Source organism: Nelumbo nucifera, chromosome 8 (assembly GCF_055504915.1).
Source record: "Nelumbo nucifera cultivar China Antique chromosome 8, China Antique-T2T, whole genome shotgun sequence".
Lineage (NCBI taxonomy): Eukaryota > Viridiplantae > Streptophyta > Magnoliopsida > Proteales > Nelumbonaceae > Nelumbo > Nelumbo nucifera.
In genome coordinates this window covers 11132413-11148228 of record NC_142656.1, presented here as the reverse complement: position 1 = coordinate 11148228, position 15816 = coordinate 11132413, and the positions used below count along the sequence as shown (strand labels likewise).

Genomic DNA, 15816 nt, shown 5'->3' with positions numbered 1-15816 from the left:
ACAGGCCCCAAGTACATCCCAATTAGCTCATCAACACACTCCTAGTCATCTTTTTTTTTTATGAATGAATATAATTTATTAATTCAGAAAAGGCAGTACAGGGAACTCAAAAGAGGCACAAGCTGTTACCTCTTCAGGGCAGTATTACATCAAATAAAAAACAGAATTATTCATAAATACAATTACAAAGCAACCCAAAATAGGTGTTCCCTAGTAGCCCCCTGCTTAGCTAATCCATCCGCTAAGGTGTTTGCTGATCTTCCCTCCCAACAAAAGGTAAACTGTCATATTTCTTGTAGACCAGTTGACTTTCCTTAATAAATCTTTGTGCTGCCACATGGCTGAAGTTGGATCTGTCAGCCGTCCCACAACAATTTGAGAGTCTCCTTCAACTACCAGATGCTGAACTCTTAATTGTTCTGCAATCTGAATTCCTTGTATCGCCGCCAAAATCTCAGCTCTATTAGAGTCTCCTAATCCCACAGGACCTGAAAACAAGGCTAATATATTGCTCTCCGTATCTCTTAGCACCCCTCCTATTGCCAATGGGCCTGGGTTTCCTTGGCTGCTGCCATCAAAATTCAGCTTTACCCATCCTTCAGGCGGAGGGGTCCACACTGCAGAAACCCTGTCTCCTTCAACCCTGTCTTAGTCATCATTTTTCCACAAAGTAATAATTCCCTCTGAGGCTCCCCAGACTATGCAAAGGCCCAAATTAGGCCCCTTGTTGACAAGATACACTGCACCAATTTCCTATCCACCTCGATCAATTTAGGTTCTTGGATTGGGACTAAATATAATACCAAAAGAAATGCTCTAGCCAAACAAGGGGTAGGTATGGTAGATTTGCACCACTAGGCCCAATTGTATAAAGCAAGGGAAATACAGAGATAATGGAAAAAGGGCTTGACCAGCCTATATAAGAGAGATGCTTGGCAGGTTGTATTTAATAGACTTTCCCTTAAATTAATAAAGTATACAATTATCAATCAAAAAGCATATGTTAAATACATTAATTGTATTTTCTCTTTTTGCAAAGATGATATCTCTTACATTATATTTGTAATCAGTTATTTTTTTAACGAAACCTACCTTCACTACAAGGAAAAAAACAATATTTAGAACCACAGCAGTCATTCAACCTGCATCATTGGCCTTCTCATGCATAGGAAGCAATAAGGTAGAAGAAGCAAGTTAACTTTTTTCTAATAATTGCAACAAGGAGTGCAACTAACAGCATTTTTTTAACATAAAGACCAAACCACTAACCTTACGAGGGATATTAGTAATGGCCTCTAGATGGTTCTGCAAGTCTTTTAAATAACATAATGCCTTTCGTTGATTGTTTTCACTTTCATCAGTCACACTCTTTTCCATAGCACCTAAAGCAAGCACGGTAGATTCCAAAACATAACGCATGTGCATGAGTTCAATATCCTGCATCCTACCAATATACATCAAACACAAACATCAGAATGTGGAAAAGTAATACAAATTCCAACAAAGACAATAAAGAAATAAGTAGTTCATGATTTGAATTTACAATTTATAGGAATCATTCAAAAATTGCAATATAAGAGCTATAGATAGATCATATAGGAAACTACCATAAATGACAACAAATAACTAGAATATCCACTAGCAACTCCAAAATCATTAAACCATCCACCATTTCTGGATATCCTATCATGGAAACCGCCATGGTCAAAATATCCTCAATATTTGCACTACATCCCTGTCATTCCCTTATCTCAAAAAACCAAACACAAAATACATAGGGATATTACCAAATATCAGCAACATTTTTGCATACCTTCCATTCTATGAAATTTATCTTCAAGAAATTCCTAAAATATCTTACATTATGTTTCGCTAATATTTAGGGTTAAAGCCAGATAACGTTCCCAGATTATGGAAATATTTAGGGAAGTATGACTAAAATGGAAACTTTTTTCAAAAATCTTCCTCAAACTTGAAAATACTACAAAACCTTTTTCCTCAAATCTTTTTCTTTTATTAATAAAATTTTCTTTTTTATTTATTACCGAAAAAAAAGACCAAGATTTTTTTTGGGACCGGTAACAGTGAAACAGTTTTATTTCTTTGAATAATTTTTTTTTTTTTTATCAATAACACTTTCATTAATTCATCAATAGAAGATTTACAAGAGGAAAACAAACACACTTATCTTCCAAGAGCATCAAAGAACCTCAAGAAAAGGAAAAAAAGAAGAAAAAAACATGAAAAACACACTAAAGTTACAGCTTAGCCCAAAACAGTGAATCCCTTTCTGCCCCTTGTTTAGCTAAACCGTCAGCTAGGAAATTAGCCGATCTTTTAACCCAACATGTCTTAACTTCCATCTCCCGCACCAGCCACTTGAATTTCCTCCTCTCATTATAGTACTTCCATAAACCATTGTGATCTTTACTCAGCCACCCTATCACCACCTCTGAATCCCCTTCAATTATGAGCTTCCCGATGTTCAACTCTGTTAGTGAAGGGGTATTTCGGTCTTTGTACCTGTTGAGAATGCTGATGTGTACTATTATGTTAGTTCGAGTGCCTCTTACTTAAATAAGGGCACTTATGTCTTTTCCAATTATATTAATAATATAATAACAGGTCTGGCCGAAACTAGGGTTCACTTTTTCCTAATTCGAACCAGACCTTTTCTCTTCTTCTTCCTTCTTCTTTCCTCTCTTCCTTCTTGCTGTTTACTTTACTTTTCAGCTAACAAACAAAACAGACTTCTAGGGCAGGCCGAACTTCAACATGGTATCAGAGCCACATTAAACAAATCGGACTTGCTAGAATTCTGTTTTCTGCGCACTCGGACTAGGGTTTCTCTTGGATTTCTCAGCCGTTGGTTGGAGACTGGGAAAAGGGCTGAAAAGGAGTGATCGCCCTCTTCCCTTGGAGGTTTCTATGCCTCCGGTGGTGTCGTTGGTGATTGGTTGTTGTGGTTTCTAAGCCCTCCCCTAATTAATGTAGGGCTGGTGCGTGTGGTGCAGTGGTGTTTCATTCCTTCATGTGGTTGGCCTTCAGGCGATGAGGTAAGGAGTTTTTTTTATGCATAATTTCTGTTATGGAACACATGAGAGGTGTGGTACAGATCGTATGATGGGTTTTCAGATTGCAGTATGCTAGGGTTTATGCTGGTTTGTGTGTGATTCAAAGGAAAGTAGTGTTTACTTAATGGTGAAACTTCCAGTACCTGTAGAGTAGGGTTTGTGGTGTTACAAGTACAGCTTTCAACCTTTATTATTGCTGAAATCAGTGTGCAGATTTCGGTGAAGTGTCTGTGTGTAGTGTGCAGTGTGTAGTGCTCAGGATTCAGTGATAAGGGAATTCGGCAAAGGCAGATAACAGTGATAGTAAACCTAGTGTGATGATATCTACTGACTACCTGAATGTTCAAATGACCTCCATTAAACTAAATGGAGAGGCAGCAGAACACAGCTACCTTTGCACACTCAGGTATGGCTTGTTTGGCATCCACACCCAACCCCTAGATTATTGACTCTGGAGCCTCCAATCACATAATGGGAACTCCAGGTGTGTTTTCAACTCTCACTCATTGCTCAACATCACAATCTGTTACCCTTGCTAATGGCTCCACATCATCTATTCGTGGTGTTGGTAATGTTGACCTAGACCCTGTATCCCTATCCTCTGTTTTATATGTACCTAAGCTTCCATTTAATCTTATGTCTGATAGTAAGTTGACCAAGTCCCTTAATTGCTCCATTACATTTTACCCCTGTATGTGTGTTTTTCAGGATCTCAAGACGGGGATGAAGATTGGTGGAGGGCATGAAGCCGGTGGACTGTATTATCTTGATGGTGGTGGAAGAACGTCAACGGCCCTATTGAGTCAATTTTCTGTTCTAGATTGTGAATTGTGTCAATTTGGGAAACACCGTCGTGTTCCCTTTACTTGTAGGGTTGATAACCATGTGTCGAGTCCATTTTCTTTAATTCATTCAGATGTTTGGGGTCCTTATAAAGTGATGTCATATAATGGATACAGATATTTTGTTATTTTTGTTGATGACTTTTCAAGAATGACGTGGCTCTATTTAATGAAAGAAAGAAGTGAATTATTTTCCATCTTTCAGAAATTTTATGCTGAGATTCGCAATCAATTTGGCGTTCACATCAAAATTTTCTGTTCTGATAATGGTCGTGAATACTTGTCTTCATCTTTTCAAGAATACTTGGACCAACATGGCATTATACACCAAACTTCATGTATCTACACCCCACAACAAAATGGGGTTGCTGAGAGAAAGAACCGACATCTTGTAGAAACGGCACGCTCACTCATGCACCACATGAATGTTCCCAAACCCTTTTGGAGCGATGCAATGCTCACCTCTTGTTTCTTAATTAATCGGATGCCCACGTCTATTCTTGATGGTCGTTCTCCTTTTAATGTCTTGTTCCCCAACATGTCTCCGTTTCCGCTTCCTCCTCGGGTATTTGGGTGTGTCTGCTTTGTCCATAATCTGGGTCCCGGGACTGACAAGTTAGATGCACGATCCCTTAAGTGTATCTTCCTTGGCTATTCCCGGACTCAGAAAGGGTACAAGTGTTACCATCCCAGTTCTCGTCGTTCCTTGGTATGTGATGATGTTACTTTCTTCGAGTCTACTCCGTTCTTCGTGGGGTCCGGTGATGCTGCTTCCTCCACATCACCTCCTCCTCTTCCCCTTCCTGTGGCTGATCTTCCTCCTCTGGTTCCAGTCGTGCCTACGTCCTTGCCTCCGGTGCCACCGTCCGTTGACCATCCACCTATCCGTCACGTGTATACACATCGCCCACGTGTACCAGTTGCACCTCCTCCAGCTTCATCACCGTCGACAGATCCAGCTCCAGATCCGACACCAGCCTCCGACTTTGATCTTCCTATTGCCTTACGGAAAGGTAAACGCACCTGCGCCCTTCACCCTATTTCCAATTTTGTTTCCCTTTCACCTCTCTGCCTTCCATCGCCAGATCATCTCTTTGTTATCCTCAATGGTTGTTCCTAAGGATGTCCAGGAAGCCCTTACCTCTCCAAAGTGGTGTCGTGCTATGGAAGAAGAGCTCTCTGCCCTCCATCATAATCACACTTGGGACCTCACCGCTCTTCCTCCTGGGAAGCAGGTTGTCGGTTGTAAGTGGGTGTATACCGTTAAGTACTTGCCAGATGGTCGTGTTGAGCGCCTGAAGGCGCGGCTGGTTGCAAAAGGGTACTCCCAAACCTATGGCATTGACTTCACAGAGACATTCTCCCCAGTTGCTAAGATAGGGTCAGTTCGTGTTGTCATCTCCCTTGCAGCTATGTATGATTGGCCTCTATATCAGCTAGATATCAAAAATGCCTTTTTGCATGGTGATTTGCTCGAGGAGGTCTACATGGAGCAACCTCCAAGGTTTGTTGCTCAGGGGGGAGGATGGTAAGGTATGCAGACTTAAGAAGGCTATATATGGACTTAAACAGTCCCCTCGAGCATGGTTTGGACTTAAGAAGCCCTTCACCCTATTTCCAATTTTGTTTCCCTTACTCACCTCTATCAACTCTTCCTGACCTATAAATACTTCATTCTTCCACATTGTGACAACACCCCCTGCAAACCCCAATAAGGCAGGGCCACCCAAATAATCCCCCTACCTCTCCAAACACTCCTTGCCCACTTGATATCAAAATCTGCTATCTTGGTCTCTTGCAAAAATACCACATCTGGGTCTATTTTCTTGATGGCCTCTTTTATTACTGCTCTCTTCCTAGCACTTCCCAAACCTCTGATGTTCCAGCTTATGATCCTCATCTATCTATGTTCTTTACCCTTTACCCCTCTTACCCTCACTTATTCCTTTTCCTCCTTTCCCCTTTGACCTCCAAGCTTCTATCTCCTCCCACCTCCTTCATCAACCTTTCAGCCTCACTCAATTTTCTCCTTTTAACCTTTGTCTCTTCTTTCTTTGTTTTCAAAAACACTTTGAGGTCATTTGGATCTTTCAATTTACACCCTAATTTCTGTACAAAACCCACCACAGAATCCTCACTAATTAAGTCTCTTTCATTTGACTTTCTATTTCCATGCCCTTGTTCTGTTTACCCACCTCTATCTCCTTCCTCCTCAAATCCTTCTGTTCTAACTCCCTCTGGTCCTTCCTTTTGAATGTTGTTCACCACTGCTTCATTTAACAGACACTCAAGGATTTCCAGGATTATTTTCCTTCTTTTTGCTTCTCCTTCATTCCCTACTTCTCTCTACTGACCCTCCCTGTCACTTCTGTTTTCTCTTACCCCTTCCCCTCCTTCGAGGGCTGCATCCTCTGGGTTGGGATTTGTATTTGGCACATAGGACAAAGAGCAGGCGTTAGTATCACAAATCGAAAGGACACGGTTGCCTGGGTTGTGTTGGGGTAGGATAGGAGTGCAGGAATTGGATACAGAACCAGTCAGGCCCTAACAAGGAATGTGGGGTTCATCTGACTCCAAGGCTCGGTTCTGATTAGTTAGCCTTTCCGCCTCCTCTGATAAACAGAGATCTCTTACCCTCCTGTTTGTGCCTCACCACTATGTCCCCGTCTTGCTTCTGAGAAGTCTCGAGAGAATCCTTACAAAAATCCTGTTCGGCAAGGTGATTTGGAGATGGAGCTTCTGAGTTTAAGTTAGAGTTTTCACCCCCCCAGAATTCGAAATGTGTTCCACTTCATTATTATACAGCTCTTTCTTGGCGCAGTGAGACATTTCCTCTACTGGTTCTTCTATAAACAACGTATCCAGATCGAGAGTTGCAGCAATTTCTTCCTCTAAAAACTTCTCACCCAAGACACTGCCTATGCTAGACCGGCTGTCAGAATCTTCTTACACATCTGTTTCCTCCAGATCACAGTCTACCCAGCCCTCGTCAATACCTTCTCCTCGTAATGATCTCGATCGTATCTGGGGTTTGGTCGGTCTTGTGAGGTTCGTCCCTCCCTGGGTGTTTCAGGAACTGTGCGAGACACCCATCGTAGTGAACTTGAACTCTTCTCTGTCTGCCTGAGATCCCCTACAACGCCCCCATCAGTTTTCTTCGATGAGGAAGAAGATAGATGGGGTCTATCGTCTATAGTCCCCAAAGTTTTACCCCGACCCACGTGCTCACTTAAACAGTCACGTGGGTAGGGAGTCCACTATCTGTTTCAACCAGCCGATCCACCCACTGGTTCGGATAAGCCGGCCTGCAAGCCTCTCCCCTTCTTAACCACGTCAGCGAAAGTATCTCGAACCTTTGAACTTCCATCTAATTCAAATATTTTTAAATTCTTTTCTTTTAATAGCTTTCGTGACCTTTGGTTTTCTCCCACCGACTTTCCAACTTCCCTTCTAAGCTGCCACCTATGTTCAGCCTTACTCTCCACCTGTGGTCCCCTAGTAATCCAGCCCTCCACGTCAGTGTCGTCTTCTACCTTGGTTATTCGTCCCCAAAGCTCTGCCTCCACCTCTGAAACTAACCAAACTTTAAACCACGATCCACCAGCAAGAACCTCGATTGTTCTTGGGAGCGATTCCGGTCTCACCCCAACCATCCTAACCACTGCGGCGCGAAAGTCTTGCAGCTGGGCTTCCTCCATTTCCCCGCCCAACAGCTTCACAATATTTCCCAGATTTGCTTCATTCCAGAGATGGAAGGGAAGTCCTACCAGTTTGAGCAGGAAACTTCCACAAACATGTTCCATCTCATTACACAACGGCTTCCAGTTTTGTATTTGGACCATACCTTCTTCACGTTCGAAGGTTGTAAAGCCCCTGTTTATCTCATCGTCAATTCTCAACACTGCCTTCCTGTCTGAGAATGGTTTCAGAGCAACCTCAGACTCCAGATTCAAATTATGCACCACTGAGTTTAGAACCTTCCCCCAATCTTGTATTTCCTTGCTCACTGATATCACCATTCTCCGCTCCCAATCATCTTTCTCACCCTCAAACCACAGTTTCACCCCTGCATTAGAGCTCGATATAACCTCTCCAGCACCGCATGAGCTCTTCTTCAATGGCTGCCCCAGGCATTTAAGAGGTTCAGATCTTCGTTCTTGCTCCTTCTCCACAAGTTTATCGACACAGACAAGAAACTGCTGCAACCCCTCCGCGAAGGCCATCCAACCTTGCATCTTCTTCCCTTCTGGTAAACAAACCATTTGTTTTCTTGTGCCGAAGTATTCTGCTACCGTGATGAACCAGCCTCTTCCATTGCACCTCAGCTCCACTTCGCACTTCTTCTTTTCCAGTTCTAAAACATTCCTCCAACCTATTGTCTTAACCGTTGTATAACACCATCGATAAAGCCCTTCAACCATATCACTGCTTCCTCAAACAATAGTATCGTCGCCTTCCTATCCTCCCCAACTTTTAACAGGTTCTTTCCTCTGGCCCTTCCACTCTCGAGTAAGATTTTCTTCGCTTCAATATTCAGTTCAGACTTCCATATACTCACCATTTGAAAGACTTCTCCGCTTCGGCTTCCCATCTTCCTCACCTCTCCTAGGTCTTATGGGGGCATTGTCTAGTTATGAAATGAAAAGAAAATGGCCATGGTTCTCTGAAGGATTTGATTTCTGTTATACCCAGATTTTGCCAAACCATTCAGTAAGGAGTTAGCCAACCATGGAGACCATTTGTATCATGTTCCAATTCCCAATAAAATTTTGTTATTTCCTATGTCTATATCTTTATCTCCAAGACCCCCCTTTGTTATTTCTAATCCATGCAATAATTGCCTTCAAATCTCTCTATCAGTACCTCTTTCTAGTGGAGAGTTTTAGCCATCATTAGACCATGCAACACTGCCAGTAACTCTGCCCTGATAGAGTCACCTACCCCAATTGGACCTGAATAGTGCTAGAATATTTCCTTCAAAATTCCCGAAAACTTCCCCTACTCCAAAGGGCGCTGGATTCCCTAAACAGCATCCATCGAAATTCATCTTGATTCTGTTCACATTAGATGGATGCCGCTGTGGTTAGGATTTAGGTTATGCTGCTGAACAGGAAGCCACTATTATCCAATTTCTACACCATATACATATCCAACAACTAATTTAAATAATAAAATAGGTCCACAAGAAAGTACGTAAACCACCATAAAGAACAATCACTCATGACAGCAAAGATCATCACCAAGTTATGCAAAGAGACAACTAGCCTCATGGTCACAATTCATAAAAGTAACCAAATGCGTCCACAAACATGGGATTATCCATACAAATTAAAAATATGATAGTTGAGCATCAACTACAAAAGCATGTAGCAAATGACTAGTGATAGACTTGTTGCATCCATACCTCTTCCAAGCTGCTGCATTTGAAGCAATGGGCTGCATGCTGATTAGCTCAATGGCATCTTGAAATTTTATGCCTGGAACTACATCAAACAAGACCTGGAGGAAAAGTATCTTGTTAGAACCAAGCAGAAAGTGATATTTAATAACCAATAAAAGGATGGAATTTAAAACCCCAAACTTTTTTTCCAGTAATAAATAAAAAAAATTATTAATCAAAGAGAAAGAGTACATCCATAATGGAAACGAGATATCACCACAAGATCAAAAACTACCCAATACAGAGAATAAAGTATTACAACTCAAGAGAAAAACAATAAAACAAGAGATTTATTTCGTGACTCTAACTCTAGTAAAGACCAAAAGCCATTCCAAACATCTTTGGAAACTCCTTCAAATTCTGGTAAAATACCATCCACCCCATGATTCTTTTACTGCATAGCAACACTGTCTGATCTCTTATTTTCTCTTCTTCTCAGTGTTTAGGAAACCGGACCAGACACACCAGATGGACCAGTTGAACCATGACCCGGGGCCCTGGCTGGTTCAGTCACACCCCAAGAACCAGAATTGCTAAAAACCCAGGTTTCAAAGCATCCAAGGGGTATCTTTTCAAAGCATTTGCCCAACTGTCAGCAGATCTATAGATCCATGAGAAAGTTACATTTAGTTCAATGACTAGTTTTCTGATCTCCCTCAATAAGTACTTTATTTCCAAGCATCCAAGGGGTTGTCCATAAGCAAGCCAACAAATAATTAGAATCTCCTTCCACCACTATATTCTTATACTGATGACTTCTGCCCAACCATAATCCCTATAGAACAGCTACTATCTCAGTCCTTATTGAGCCTCCATATCAAATAGATCCAGAAAAGATTGTCAATATATCTCAGTTACAACTTTTGAATGCCCCACCAATCCCTGAGGATCCCCAATTTCTCAGATTATGGCCACCAAAATTCATCTTAATCATATTTTGCACTAGATGACAAGGTATTAGCAATAGTATCAAAAGTTATTTACTTGCCTCTCCTTAAAATAGCTTATCAAAATTTATAGATTCCTGGCCCCTCCTTCCCCACCCTCTTCACAAAAAAAAAAAACAATAATAATAATAATGATGACGTTTGCAAATTGCAAGTAGGTCACTATTTATCTCTCTCCATCTTCCTAGTAAATAAATTGCCACCCTTACTAGTAAACCAGTTGACTTCTTACCATATAGACAGGTTAGAGTCATCCTTTTTTACACGGGAACTGTCCTAATCAATGACTGCTTCTACTTGCCAAAAGACAATCAGAAAGACTAACAAAATCAATGTTTTCCTTCTTGGCTTTTGTTTGGAGGGTTACAAATTTAATATGTCCTCTATTCCTTTTCTGTTGGATCCATACATTTTTTTGTAATAAATAAAAAAGAAAACTTTATTGATAAAAGGAAGAGTACTTCAATCAGGGTGATGAGAAATCACCACAATTGCTCTAAACAACTAATACAACAAAGAGGAAAGAGAAGTACAAGATTAAATGCTTGGGATCCACCTCAAGAAACGACCAAAAGACAACACAAAGGACCTCCTTTTCTGTTGGATCCACAACATTATGGGGTTCGATCTTATACAAAGGTTGTAATCCTTGTTAGTTTTACATATTGATAAAAACACTCAGTCACCTACCAAAAGAATTATTAACAAGACTATATGTGAAGCTGTAATAAGCTATAATCATGATGCTTGGTGTTTCATCAAATTCAAAATACAAAAGCATATTCTTACCCTCAAAGGAGTCTGAACAGCAAGTCGTTCCAGCACAAAGTTTTCAACAAAAGGGTCCAATTGTGCACCCTCATTTTCATCCACATTTTGTTCTTTTCCAGAAAACAATAGTGAAGACTTGGAACTCCATGCCTGACCAGAATTGATACAGGCAACAAAAGAAGCAAGATCTAGATGATAACACAAAGTATCACAAAGATGCTCCACGCAAGATATCTGTTGAATGCACTTCCAATGATTACAAAATCTTTCTGCCAAGTACAAATATGACCTAAGGAAACATACCAAACATAAAAGGTATTTCTACTGAAGCTTCAAGATTACCTCATCTGATTGTTTGCCATGGAGGGAGAACTCTTCCAGCCTTAATACCTGTGACTTGCTTCTCCACAAAACTTGCATCAGTTTTTTCCGAGCAACTGTTTTGCCAGACAATAAATCCCAACCCATAACAGCTACCAGGGGTTGAAGAAGGGGATACAAAGAAAGAACCTGTCAGATAAACAAGAACATTTCTTCAGTGAAATTGAAGGTAAATATACATCCAATGAAAAGATGACTAATTTGCAGAAGCATAATGACAACATTATCTCTAATATGCCATACTCACTTATTCAATTTATACAGGATAGTAGGCACATACATTGCTAGCTTCATGAAGCTGTTCCCTCTTGACAGCAGACAGAGCATTATCCATAACACATTCCAGTGTGTGTAATCCAGAGACACGCATATAGTGGTACATGTCCCTCATGCAAGAACTGATTGCCATACTCAGTTTTGAAGTTTTATCATCTAGATTTGCATCTTGTCCCAACTCTATAAAATAACTCTGAAGACGACCAAGAGGTGGGATACCATTTGCATCACAAGCTCTGTACATCTCAATTTCTTCAGAAAGCAATTCATCTTGAATGATCTGTCAATGAGGAAATGTCTATGAAACTTCAGAAAACAAGATACCATATGGGATAACTGTTTTTTATTTTTTGAGTAATTAAAACATCTTATTTTAAGTATAAGTTTAAAGTAATAGACAAAAGAGTACACCACCTACTACCCGCAAAATATTTAACTGATTATAGATGATCTCAAGACCTGGAAGTCTTGAGTTCATTGAGAAAAAGAGACGAACCCATTAAGAAATTATTAATATCCTTGGCAAGCGCACAGAAACAGCATTTCCAGTATGTCAAAAAAATAATCAGTTGCACTCTTTCTGTATCTGTATAGCCCAGCAAACCACCCAAGGAACCATGGACCAAACAGTCCTCCCACTACTAATTGGAACAGAAAATCAGGACTGAATCACTTCCCTCATCAAAGAAAGCAGGGACCAAGAGATCTGAAATGGAGAGATAAAGAATTTTCAAAGGAGAAAATTAGCTGGACAGAGGAGGAGAAAGTGATTGATTGTCTCTTCCGTTACGTTGCACATTGCACAATAGTAATAGATGTGTATCCCTCTGTCATTTGGATGATTGCCTGTAACTAATTTGTCAAGATACAGAAACCAAGTAAATGTCTCCACCAGGAAGAGACACATTTCCCCAAGTGCTTCCCAAATCAAAAAACGCTATCAAGCCTCTAGCAAAAGCAAATTAAAAAGGAAATCATGATCAAAGCAGAAAGCAATCCACAAGTTCAATGGAGTCCAGATAGATGAGAAAAATACCAGGAATACTTTTGAGCTAGATATTATGGGTAATATAAAGTTTTTTTTTTTTGACAAAAACGACTGAAGCGATGGAGGAAGGGTCCAAGCCTTCTAGAAGATGGAGGAAGGGATTACAGGTAGAGGCAAAGAACTTCATATTCGAAGAGGTGAGTGCTAAAGGTATGCAGATGCTGAAAAAACAAGAAGGAAACATGACCATTCTCAAAGAACCATTCAGCCTAAAAGCTTAAGCTGTTAGGTGAGGTTCTTGAATAGGTTGATATTCTCTAACATGCCCCCTCACACGAAAACCCATTGGGCTTGAAGCGTGAACAAGCATAGGCCCACCGATATCTTGTGCTGAAACTTATTTAATTACAATGGGGGTGACGAGGATCGGACATTAGACCACTTGGTCAGATTGGCCCTGATATCATCTCAAAGAACCATTCAACCTAAAAGCTTAAGCTGTTAGGTGAGGTTCTTGAATAGGTTGATATTCTCTAACAACCATGAACTGTTTTTTTATGCTTAGCAGCTGGATGGGGGGCTCCGCCCATGGACCCCCAACAAAGCCCCTCAAGGCAAGCCCAAATAGGTCCATATCAGGGTCATAAATTCTTAATCCATACAGAAAAAAGTTTTATAACTTTAAGTGCTTTTTAAAAATCTCGCTTCAATCGCACACCAACTCTTCTTTTATGCTTAGCAGCTAGGCAGGGGGGCTCTGCCCCCAGACCCCAACCAAGCCCCTCGAGGCAAGCCCAAACAAGATGGTGAAACTACTTCCCATATTTTTATATCATGCTCCTTTTTGCAGAAGAGAAAGCCGAATAAAAGCCTTTCCCCTCGTATGTGTTTCCTTTGCAAGGACAATGGTGAAACTACTTCCCATATTTTTATATCATGTTCCTTTGTGCTTTATATTTAGAAGCATCTTTGTTCTCTATATGGGTGCAGGTGGACTCCTCCTCAAGATAGGGTGGGCCTCTTTGATCCTAATTTCCGGAGACGACCAAAGAAAAGAGGAAAACTACTTTGGAAAGCAACGAGGGTTGTTGCGGTTTGGACCATTTGGGAAGAAAGAAATGGAAGAATTTTCAATGATAAAAGCAAAACTGAAGACAAAGTTATGGGGTTCATTAAAATAAAGGTTGCACATTAGGTGAAAACCATGGAGGCTTTCCAACATTTCTCGCTGAATGATATTTTGAGAACTTGGAAAGAGATGCCACTCTCAACTCAAGAAAAGGTATGGCAAGTCATGGTATGGAATCCCTTGGCTGGGATATGAGGTGTCTTCAGGAATTTAGAAGGAAGAATGGTGGTGTTGTATTCAGAACCACTGGAGCACGGTGATTCACTGACAGTAGAAATGGTTAGCCTATTGCAGGGCTTAAAATTTGCTAAACAGTTTGGTTTCCACAATCTAGAAGTGGAAGGTGACTCTAAGGTGGTCATCTCTTGGACAAGATGCAGTACCCAAATCCCTTAGGTTTTCTGGAACAAATTTAGGGAGATTGAAACTTAATAAGGGAGCTTAGTGTTTCCTTTAAATGGGTGAGAAGAACAAATGGAATGGCAGACACTCCAGCCAAATAAGGAGCTTTAAGAGAACAGTTGTTCTGGGCAAATCTGTGAGTTCTTGTTCTTTTGGGGATGGATCTTACACCTATCTGCTTGTAATCTTTAAGCTGCATTAATAAAATTACTTTTTACTGATCAAAAGTTTTTTGACAATCAGAATACAATTATGCTTTACCTTTCCCAAAAACAAAAAGGAATACTTCTACATCTAGTAGCTTGAAGGGGCATATATGGTATGTGTCATGCCCTCCTTTCTTGTATAATCGGGGCCTGTATTTTCTGGATTATATAAAATAAGTGTATCTTCTGGAAATCACAATCAATATCTTCATACAATAATTTCACCACCATTCAGTTAACTTGTCATCCATACAAATTACATCTAGTTAAGCTCGGATTGACTTCTAGCCCAACCTTTTAGGGTTCATCCTCTTCTCAGCATACCAAAAATTTAGTTACAAAACTACTTGCTGAAGCAACTATCTTGGAGCTTAAGGTGAAGCCTCCAAACAAACAAACAATAAAGGCAGGATTCTACTAGAGCTTTGGCATTGAATGGTCAATCTTTTGGCATAGCTGGAACATTTGCTTCCCATACATTTATGCATGTTTAGTTACATATTTATGAACGCATGTAGTTCATTATAAACTGCAGAGTTTCTTGTGAAGGATCAAGGATCCTTATTGCAAATTCATGACATATGGACCAATGTATATAAAAGTAAACCAGACATCAAACTAGATAGGGCCCCAGTTCCCAGTTTTCCCAGTCTAACCAGCAGTTCAACCTGTATAGGTTCCTGTAATTCCCTATTTTCAATTACCCATTCTGGTTGAACACGGTTTGGTCGAACACTCTAGTCCAATTTTCAAAATACTGATAATGCCAATTTTCAATATGCACAATAGCCCCCCCCCAAAATTTGTGTGTAACTGTGTATAGACCAAAGTTAGGCAGGAAAAAAGATTAGTATATATTTATAATTAAATGATCAATCACAAAAGCCAACAATATGATTTTTACCACCTGGATCATCCGTACAACTTGTGTGCAGTTTGACGAGAGAGCTTCTCCAAACACCAATAACATTTTTTCCCGTATGGCATGCCAGTTGGCCCCAAAACCATTTCTTCCGGACCAAATCCTCTTCATTAGATCTTGCAAGCACAACCTAAGAGAAACATTATAGGAAGAAATTAATGAAGAACTACAAATGATATACTTAATGTTAACAACTAAGAATTAGGGATGTCAAGCAACTCCAACCCAATCCACCCCATGTGTAGAACATCTATGCTCAGCCAAGGCAATTTATACAAATGATTTAATGCTGCAATTTCTTGTGGTTGAGATTTGATTTTAATGCTGCAATGTCAATGAGTCAGGTTTGGTATGGGTTTACCTCAATGTGAACTCGACCCAAAACCCAATTAAGGCTGACTCAGATCAATGTGGGTTTACTACTGAATCCAACCCACT

At 40.4% G+C, this 15816-nt stretch overlaps 1 protein-coding gene across 3 annotated transcripts in view; it reads right to left on the bottom strand.

The window, feature by feature from the left end:
* The window catches only part of LOC104592245 (zinc finger FYVE domain protein), a 175502-nt gene that overhangs the window by 150592 nt on the left and 9094 nt on the right, over positions 1 to 15816 (bottom strand). For 2 of the 3 annotated variants that reach the window (XR_734395.3, XM_010251484.3), the window contains exons 2-7: positions 15364 to 15508; positions 11736 to 12011; positions 11417 to 11584; positions 11093 to 11308; positions 9321 to 9415; positions 1270 to 1444 (exon numbers count right to left, since the gene is read on the bottom strand). Coding sequence is in view for 2 of the 3 variants with exons in the window: in XM_010251484.3 (XP_010249786.1) it covers positions 1270 to 1444; positions 9321 to 9415; positions 11093 to 11308; positions 11417 to 11584; positions 11736 to 12011; positions 15364 to 15508 (1075 nt within the window). In the remaining variant the exon portion in view is untranslated. Of the gene's footprint in view, positions 1 to 1269; positions 1445 to 9320; positions 9416 to 11092; positions 11309 to 11416; positions 11585 to 11702; positions 12012 to 15363; positions 15509 to 15816 lie in introns of all 3 variants that reach the window. The other variant, XM_088892963.1, reaches the window with a different exon arrangement.